General features: G+C 39.8%; 1 protein-coding gene and 1 pseudogene across 1 annotated transcript; one reads left to right on the plus strand and one right to left on the minus strand.

Annotated features, from left to right (window-relative positions):
• Positions 1 to 906: 906 nt before the first annotated feature.
• On the minus strand, positions 907 to 6,041 carry LOC138856147 (uncharacterized; annotated as a pseudogene).
• A 2,319-nt stretch (positions 6,042 to 8,360) lies between these two features.
• Positions 8,361 to 9,266, plus strand: LOC138856046 (uncharacterized). Its single transcript, XM_070106489.1, has one exon. It carries the CDS (start codon positions 8,361 to 8,363, stop codon positions 9,264 to 9,266), a length of 906 nt encoding a protein of 301 aa, XP_069962590.1.
• Positions 9,267 to 10,479: the final 1,213 nt, after the last annotated feature.

Raw genomic sequence — 10,479 nt, forward strand, 5'->3', positions numbered from 1 at the left:
GCGTCCTTTGATTGTATTTTGTTGTCTGTAGGGATTAGTATTAACAGTTTCACCACGTCTGAGAAGCTCATGATATCCTACACCCTTCTTATTCTACCAAACACAGAGCATTGCCTTCTTACCGAATCGATCTGTTTCTGCCGTCCACGTTAATGGCTGTCCGGATAAACCCATGATTTTCTCCGTTTGAGATTCTTAAAATCAATCCATTTTTCATCGCCAGTTACAATTCGATACAAAACTGATTTTCTTTCGTGTCTCTAAAGCAAAATTTCACAAGTGTTTTTTCGGTTTTCCATTTGTCAATCATTCAATTCATGTGACACCCATTTTCCACACTTTTGGGTTTTTCGCATAACTTTTAAACGGTCTGAAATTGTTGGTTGTGCAACATTTAACAAGGCTGTCATTTGCTTTTGATGCAAAGTATCATCTTCATCCAATTCTGCTTGCAGTGCGACGTCTTCACAATTTGTTGGTGGTCTTCGGCGTTCTTCATTTCTCACTTCAAAATCATACTATCTGGACCGTTGAAACCATCTTTTGCATGTTGCTACTGATAGAGCAGGATCACCATATGCCTCGACAAGCATTCGAAGCGACTCGGCAGCACTTTCCTTCAAATTGAAACAAAAACTTAATGCTTTCCGCAAATCATCACTTTCCGGTACAAAATTTGACATTGAGAAAAAATATGATGTTGTTTGTTCAATGACTGTAAGGTTATAAATATTATATTAGGTTTTTATCTATGTTGACTTCACTTATTTTTTCACCTTGGGGCGGTGTTATACTCACTTTTACTATTGCACTACTTTTAGTGAAAAACTCTTTAATTAATTTTTTAAACGTTAGTATTATATACTATATTTTTTGATAATACTTTATAATATAAAAAGTTCACTTTCTTATATTTATTTTTTTAAATAATTTATAATACACTTCCAATTTATAATTTCACTTTTATTTTATGCGACGAAAATCACTCTGCGGGAACGTTAATGTAGAACCTTATAGGTCACGGATGAAATCGAAAAGAGAGCCCATCCCGGTCTGACTGGTCCCTTTTGATCATTCGGGTGTTGGAAAAACGGTGGTTGCAGTGTGGGTGTATAGTGTAGGTGTGTAGTGTGGTTGGTTAATTGTATATGGTTATGTTGGTGAGCGATATGGTGTGTTGTAGGTGGTGTATGATGTTGCATTGTGTTATGTTGTATGGTGTGATGTTGTACGGTGGTTGTGAGCTTAATTGTAAAAATGTCGCGGGATTAGAAGTCGCATGAACATCCCGGTCCCCCTAGGCGAATTAATTGCCTAGAAGTCTTTGCAACTGTTGCAGAGTGCTCACTACGGCGTTCAATCCGGTTGACATTTGCCGCTGGTTGCGATGACCATAGGGTGGTGGAGGTGGCATATGCGTGCCCCTCTGGATGGCTTCGGGCGATGTACTCTTTGGCGCTGGACGGGATTCCCTTGTTGTCTGTGCCGGTGACTGGTCTGTGTTGTGGACGGATTTGCTCGTCGAGGGAATCGATGGAACAAAGTATGATGCGGTCGTTGGCAATATTGACACGATCCGTCGGTCATACAGTCAAAGGTGGAGTGACTATCTGCCAAGCAAGTCATACAGTGTCCGTGGGCTCTGGCGATCTGTTTGCGTTGAGCGGGCTTCATGCTCTTGAAGATAGTGCACCTCTTCAGGACGTGAGGTCGACGACATAAACTGCATCGTGGAGGCAGATGCTCATCAAACTGCTCCTCGTTTGCATCACTGACTGCTGCTGCAGATGATTGGCTATGTGGAGCCGTGACGCTTTGCATCCTTGGTGCTGCGATGGGTGGACCAGATGCTCTAGGCGCAGCAATTACGGACCTCACAGTCTTGGGAGCGCTGTAGATATCTTCTACGTCCATTTCTATTGGAATAGGAATATATTAAAATATGGTTTGGCTCATAATTTTAAATTATGATATTTGTTGCTTGGTTTGAAAAATAGATATATATATATATATACATATGTATATGTAACTATACATGTTTTGGTTAATTTTTAATCGCGTTTGTTAGTGTTAGATTTACATGTACGGATTATAAAACGGTCGTATTTTGAGTTAAACGAATTAATTGTCGGTTTTGATTTTATTTATGCGCTTGTCTTGGCGGGGTTTGTGTAATCGGTTCTTCGGTGTTCGGAAGAAAACACAATTTTACTAATGGTCGAGTTAGTATTTTGTGTTCGTATGTCTACTATTCTTATGTGACCACCAACTTGTCCCAGGTCCCCCGGACCTTTTCAATGCGGCCTAGTCACCATTCTGTTGGAGGAAGGCATTCATCATGTATGATGACGCATTCGCCCGTATTTGGTTCCTTCTGGATCGTTTTCCATCGATGTCTCTTATGGAGATCTTTAAGGTAATCTTCCTTCCATCTATGGCTGAATTCATGATGAAGTATCTTAATTTTTTCCCATCGGTCTATTAAATTGAGTGAGTCTCCTTCTACCTCAGGTATGGTGAGAAGTGGAGCTCCTCTGAGGAAATGTCCAGGTGTAAGAGCTGTGATATCGGAGGGATCTTGCGAGAGTGGTGAGATGGGTCTTGAATTTAGTACGGCTTCTATACGAGCGAGTAGTGTGGTAAATTCCTCATAATTGAATTTATGATTACCTGCCGTTTTCTTTAAATGGGACTTAAAGCTTTTTACAGCTGATTCCCAGAGTCCGCCCATGTGGGGAGAACAAGGGGGAATAAACTGCCAATCGATTCCTGGTGGTGCATATTTTTTAACAATTTCTGGGGAGACTTCTTTAGTAAGTTTTACAAACTCTTTCTCTGTGGCTCTTTGAGCTCCGATAAAGTTTTTCCCATTGTCGCTCATAATTTTTGATGGAAATCCGGGTCGTCCGACAAAGCGTGCAAATGCTGCGAGAAAAGCCGCAGTAGACAGATCCGAACATAGCCCGATGTGTACTGCCTTTGTCGTGGAACATACAAAGATAGCCACATACCCTTTTCTGAATGAGGAAGACCTTAACATAGAGGCCTTTATCTGGAAAGGTCCAGCAAAATCGACCCCAGTAATGGTAAAGGGAAGAGCAAAATTGCAGCGTTCAGGTGGCAAAGCTGCCATGATCTGCGTGCGTATTTTGTGCTTGTACAATGTGCATTGTTTACACATAAAAATCGTTCTTTTAATTTGTGGCTTTAGGCGCGGTATATAAAATTCTAGTCGGACCATTTGTTGCATCAAGTAATGTAATGTAAGTTGGTGAAGATATATTAAAAATAAATAAGTAAACCGGGATTTCTCGGGAATTATAATGGGATGTCGTTCGTTATAACTAAGGCTGGAATTCACTAGTCTTCCATGTGCCCGGATTAATCCGTTAGTGTCCAAAAAAGGATTTAAAACGAGAAGTGAACTTCCCTTATCGAGGGGTCGTCTTTCGACTAACTTTGATTTCTCCCGAATGAAATAGCGAGTTTGTGTATATGTAATAAGGCTGACCTTGGCATGTTGCAGGTCGGAATGCGTTAGTTGTACGGAAGGATCATTTGTTATTCCTTTAACTTTTTGTTTGAGTCTTTGGATAAATTTAAACATGTAAGCGACTACTCTTAGTGCTTTTGGGAATGATGAAAATCGATGTACTATAATATATCATCTTCATCAGGAGTGATATGAAAGGTTTCAATTCTCCGAATTTCAGGAGCTATTATATTGCGAGCGGGAGACTTTGGCCAGACTTCTTGTGATTCTGTTAACCACGTAGGACCGCTCCACCAGGGTGTAGTGCTGGTGAGATAAAGTGGTTTGCAGCCTCTTGTCCCAAGATCCGCTGGATTATCTTCACTTGCAACATGTTGCCATTGTGCTGGGCCAACTAAGTCCAGTATTTGAGATATACGGTTAGATACATAAGTCTTCCAGGTATATGGTGGTTTTTCTAGCCATGCTAAAACTATTTCTGAATCTGACCAAAGGTACATTTTGTGATTGGTTAATTTCAGAGGGTTTGGACAATTGAGACTAGTTTTGCTAACAGAAGTGCACCATTCAGTTCGAGCCGTGGCAGGCTTAGTGTCTTCAGGGGAGTAAGTTTGGCTTTGGCTACCAAAAGACGTGAAGATATTTTGATATCATATTCAGTGCGTACGTAAACTGTTGCACAATAGGCCTTTTCAGAGACATCACAGAAGCCATGTAATTCTACATTATAGTCAGGTGCGAAATTTACCCATCGAGGAATTCGAATTTCCGAGATGGTATGTAGATTGTTTGCAAATTGAACCCACTTTGTTAAACGTATGGGTTTTACTTGCTCATCCCATTCAGTGCCGTCTTGCCACAGTTCTTGAATGAGGATTTTTGCTTGAATCATTATTGGCGAAAGCCATCCTGCGGGGTCGAAAAGTTTTGCCACCGAGGAAAGTATTTGACGTTTGGTTATGGCGGATATTGCAGATATTGACTCAATTGTATATGAGAATTGATCTGTTATCGCATTCCATTGAATCCCGAGAGTTTTTGTAGTACTGGCCTTTTCAAATTTAAGGAAGTTAGTATCTAATAAGTCTTCCCCTTTTATGTTTTTTATTATCTCCGGATGATTTGAAGTAATTTTCTTTAGGGGGAACCCGGCTGAATTTAGTGCTTTGATCACTTGAGATAGTGATTCGCAAGCTAATGAGAGACTGTGGCTACCTGATAGAATATCATCAACGTATGTTTGTTTTTGTAGCGCAGAAGTTGCTAAAGGCAAATTTGTTTGACAGGTTTTTGCCACTTCATGTAATGTCCTAATGGCTAAATAGGGTGCACAATTGATGCCAAAGGTGACTGTTTTAAGTTTGTAGTCGCTGATTGGACTATTACTTGATTTTCGGAAGACTATCCGCTGGAAATCTTGGTCATCGTTATGTACTAAAATTTGCCTATACATTTCTCTACATCTCCATTGAAAACATATTTAAACATGCGCCAATTTAGTATTAGCAGCATGAGATCAGGTTGTAATGTTGGCCCTGTGTATAGTACATGATTGTGATTTGCCTGAGCTCGTACACTTTGAAGCATTAAAAACAACTCGTACTTTTGTTGTGGTTTTATCTGGTCTTATTACCCCGTGATGCGGAAGATAAAAAAATAAATATCTACCTTTAGATATTTTTTCATATGGTACAGCTTCTTCCATACGATTGAGGTCAAGATATTCATCCATCACGTCATCATATGCTGATTTAAGCTCAGTTTTCTTTATCAAGCTTTTTTCCAAGCTTAGGAATTGCTGGACTGCTGATATTCTCGAGTGGCCTAGAGCTATCGTTTCTGGAAAGGTGGGCTTGAATGGGAGTCGCACAACACAACGACCATGTTCGTTAAGATAGAGTATAACACTGAAGATGTTAGGGTAATTGTTTAATTCTTGGATATAGTGTATTTATTTTAGTAATTTATAAAAATAAGTAATTTTGTTTTTACAATGAAAATGTAATGTTTTTTTTAAACTATGTGGACTGGTAATAAGTTCGCCTGCCAGGTCTTCTTCTGAAGGTTTTGTGATTTGGGGTAGTTCTTCTACTTCCCAGAATTTTTTGAGTTGATTATTTAAATATTCGTTTGAAATATTTTCAACTTGAGTTGTGAAGGAGTTAATTTTTTCTGTGACTTGGCCTTCAAGAATTATTTGAGGTATTAAGTCGCTGCCCAATAATATGTCGATTTGTGATGGGGTATGGCAGTTGGGATCTGCTAATTTGAGATGTGAGCATTTTTCCCACTGTTTTTTATTTATTTCATAGCTTGGAAGCAAATTAGTGAGCTGCGGTAGAACAATGGCTTGTGCATCTATTCGTATATCCGCGTTTGGAGAGACTATGGTGATTGGGCAAACTTTATTTGAATTTTGTATAATTCTTCCGCCCATTCCCGAAATTTGAAAACTAGAATTTTTGATTGGCAATTTTAGCCGATTCTGAGCTTTTGATGATATAAAGGATCTTTGAGAGTCTTGATCTACTAATGCTCTTAATTTGAATAAATCTCCTTTATGTTCTATAGCAATGACCGCTGTGGGTAAAAGAATTTTGCTTTCATTCTCTGAATGACGCGCTTGAACTTTTGCTGCTTTTGAGCAACATGGGTGTTCCTCTTTATTTTCGGGATTCGGGATTTCGGGATTACCTGATTTGGTTGTCGCGACTAGGCCCGTGGTTTTATGTATATGATTTTGCTTCATATTTGTAAAATTGGTTATGTGAAGCAATGAGTGATGTCGTCGTTGACAGTACACACGACTGAATTTGCTTTCACAGTCTTTTGTCCCGTGAGAATTTGACAGACAGTTGATGCAAAGTTTATGTTCTCGGACAAGATTATTTCTATCTGAAACGGACATTTTTTTAAATTTCTCGCAAGATCTTATATTATGTCCTCCTTTACAGATTTCACATAATGATTGCCAATGGTTTGTTTGATTTGACACGAATGTTTGGCTTCTATTAACGTGTCTATTATATTGTGTGTTATTACTGACTTGGGGTTTAAAAAGTTTTTATTTGAGTCATTTTTTACTACCTTTTTATCTACTCGCTCAGCTATTTCGTACTGAGTTGCTTAAAATTCTTTCATTTGATGCCATTTTGGCGATTTCTTTCTTGCTACTAGTGATTGCTCCCATCGTAGCAAAGCAGCATCAGGTAGTGTCGCTGCGCAAATATTTACTAGGATAGGGTCCCACGATTCTGTGGATACATTTTGTGTTTCTAACACAGATAAGCAATTAGTCACTGTCGAGTATAGTTTTTGAAATTCTTGGCTGGTTTCTTGTTGAATTTTTGGTAAATTCATTAAAGGAGTTATTTGGTTATCTACCAATACTCTTTCGTTTTCGTATCTTTCGACCAGTGCATCCCAAGCCAGATTAAAATTTTCGTCATTCAAAGCGGAACGCTTGACAATACTGCCTGCTTCCCCTTTTGTTTTGTACCTGAGATGGTACAGCTTTTGTGCTTGTGAAAGTTTAGGATGGTTGATATACACGGCAGTAAACATGTCCCGGAAGGACGGCCATTGATCATAACCTCCATGAAAAACTTCAGTATCACAAGCTGGTACTTTTAAAAATATACCTGTATCTAGGTTTTCTTTTGGATTTGTAACTACTCTCGGAGGAGGAGTAGTGGCTCTACATGGCCTTAATAAATTTATTTGGTCTAATATCATTGCCTTCGTAGTTTCGTACTGATCGAGGCAGTTTTCATATTTGGCTGATGCCGAAGCTTTAATGTTTTCTGGGAGTTCAGCGTCGTCAGTATCTAATATTGTATCGTACGCTGTCAGAACGCGTGCCCATATATAATATTATCTATGCTTTGAATTTTTAAATTTAGGACTGATTCTGTATTGTCGTTAATAGGCGAAGCCGAAACCCGTGTGCACTATCTAATAAAACTGTCACTTTTAGTTATGAACTTTGATAGTGAATTGTCTTTGGTTCTTTTTTGTTTTGCACCCTGCTTTGAGCGTGTAGCTTCTGCGGGTGTGCCTTGTGCTTTATCATCATCAGCCATTTTTGGAATTTCTAATGATAGAGGTTTTCGTGGTTTAACCTCTTTTGATTTATCAGATTGCATTTATAACTCTTTGAATTAAATTGAAAGCTATTAGCTAGCTATTAAAATAGTTTTGTATTAAATATTTGCTATAATACGGTTGTAGTAAAAAATTTTAGTTTGCTGCCCAAAACTGTAGTTAAAAAAAATTTTTTTTTTGTTGAAACTGATTGTAAAATTAGTCTGTTATAATTTTTTTTTTTTGTTTTATATCGGACAAGTCAATTTAGATTTTATTAAAATGTATGTCCGTATTATTATTATCTTAAAAATTGCCGAAATTGCTTACTGGGTATTCGTTTCACTCGCGAATGATATGTATATTTTGGATGTATGTATATTCGTTTTTATTATATGTATCTATATACATTTGTTTAAAAGGAACGCGAAAATAAAATTGTTCTTAACAACAAATGTATATATATCTGCATACCTATGTATGTTAATTTTAATTTTCATATGTTTGTACATATATGCTAATCCGTTTTGACCGTATACTTTTTAGTTATACTGGCATGTGTACATATATGTGGCAACATCATACACTACCGACAGGCTACAACTATGTTGTACTATGTTGCCGACCGTCAAAACGCACAACACTACCGACCGGCAACCCTTTACTACAATTTTATATTAAAGTCACAAGCAACCCCATTCTCCTTCATCCTGCAATTCTTCCCTTCTTCTCACGAACGCCAAACTGACAAGACCATTAAAACTGGTGACCCGACGTGATCAAAATGGCACAACAAGGTGAAAATAACGCGCAAACATCGTCACCCCCGAACGTTCGACAGGCAGTGCAACCGCAAAGCATTTTGCCTAGATCATCAATCGAGGTGCATCAGCCTGATTTCCACGTGGACGCAGCTATGGTACCACGCATAAGCCCACCCAATATAAACGAAACAAACATCGAGTCGTATTTTTTGTCATTGGAGTTCTGGTTCGCAGCTACCGGTGTGACACACGACACAAGGAAATACAACCTGGTCATGGCACAAGTTCCTCCAAGCAAGCTAATGGAGTTAAGGGCAGTCATCGATTCAGCACCTTCGCTTAACCGCTACGAGTACATTAAATCCAAACTAATAGCACATTTTGCAGACAGCCAACAACGTCGCGTGCAACGTGTTCTTTCGGATATGCCCCTGGGTGACTTAAAGCCAAGCCAACTTTTCAACGACATGAGACGAGTGGCTGGCACCGCGCTCTGTGAAACAGTACTTATCGATCTGTGGGCCTCACGTCTACCACCCCACGCTCAGGCTACGGTAATCGCATCAAAAGGTGACGTTGCAGATAAAATCGCAATTGCAGACGCCATCGCCGATTCTATGAATTTTCGACAAATTAACGTAGTAGGTAATCAACAACCAGCAATAAGCGCCCCCAAGGAGGCCAGCGATGAGCCAATTACATTACGAGAAATCCGAAATGAGATCGCTCAGCTCACGAAGCAGATGGAAGTTATAAAATCGCGACGACCAAGGAGCCGCAGCCAAAGCCGGCAGAGACACCAACGATATGTGCACCAGGAGTCTACGCACACGAATGAGTTATGTTGGTATCACCATAAGTTCGGCGCCAACGCTCGAACATGTAGGAAACCCTGCTCATACAACAACCTGGAGAAAAGCAAATGACTATCTGCATCGAAGACTGCAACGCACATCTGTAACTTACGTCCTGCAGTCACACACCGCCTGAAACTTTTTGACGGGCTCTCCAAACATAATTTTTTGATAGACACCGGAGCAGACGCCTCCATAATTCCTAAAATTGTCCAAAACAACATGAAATCATCGACGGTAAAGTTATACGCAGCGAACGGTACCCCGATCACTGTATACGGCGAAGTCCTCCTTAAAATCGATTTAGGCTTAAGACGCGAATTCCTTTGGAATTTTTTGATCGCTGACGTTACGTGCGGAATTATAGGAGCCGACTTTATAAGCCACTATGGGTTACTGGTCGACTTAAAAAGGAAACGATTAGTCGACAACTTAACATCAGTAGCGTCGATAGGAAAACTTGTCAGTAGCGAAGCCTTATCAGTAAAAACATTTGACACGTCCTGCGAATATACGAGCTTACTTAAAGAGTTTGGTAACATAACACGGTTGGCACAACTCGGAAGCACAGCTATGTCCGAGGTGGTCCATCACATCGAAACTCACGGTCCGCCCTTATCAGCACGACCAAGACGTCTTTCTCCAGATAAACTGGCAGCGGCTAAGGCAGAATTTGACAGTCTAATAAAACTGGGCATTTGCCGTCCATCGAGCAGCAGTTGGGCTAGTCCTCTTCACATGGTAAAGAAAGCAGACGGTACATGGCGGCCATGTGGAGATTTCAGAGCACTCAACACCGTTACAATCCCAGACAGGTATCCAATACCCTATCTTCAGGATTTCACTAGCAATCTAAGAGGTAAGACGATCTTTTCCAAGATCGATCTACAAAAAGCCTTCCATCAAGTTCCTGTAAATCCAGAAGACGTACCGAAAACGGCCATCATCACACCTTTCGGCCTATTCGAATTTTTGTATATGCCTTTTGGTCTTCGTAATGCAGCGCAGACATTACAAAGGCTTATACACGAAGTCCTACTACCAGTCCTACTAGTCCCTAGGACTAGATTTTGTATTCCCGTACATGGACGATATCTGTGTAGCATCATCATCTCTAGACGAACATCTATTACACCTTCGCCGACTTTTTGAACGTCTACAGAAGCACAATTTAAGGATCAACGCTAGTCTGTCTTTGGAAAAACGGAAATCATCTTTTTAGGTCATACTGTCTCAGCAGAGGGAATAAGACCACTAAAGCACCGCGTACAAGCTATTATAGATC

The sequence above is a fragment of the Bactrocera oleae genome, chromosome 3, assembly GCF_042242935.1.
Source record: "Bactrocera oleae isolate idBacOlea1 chromosome 3, idBacOlea1, whole genome shotgun sequence".
Classification (NCBI taxonomy): Eukaryota; Metazoa; Arthropoda; class Insecta; order Diptera; family Tephritidae; genus Bactrocera; species Bactrocera oleae.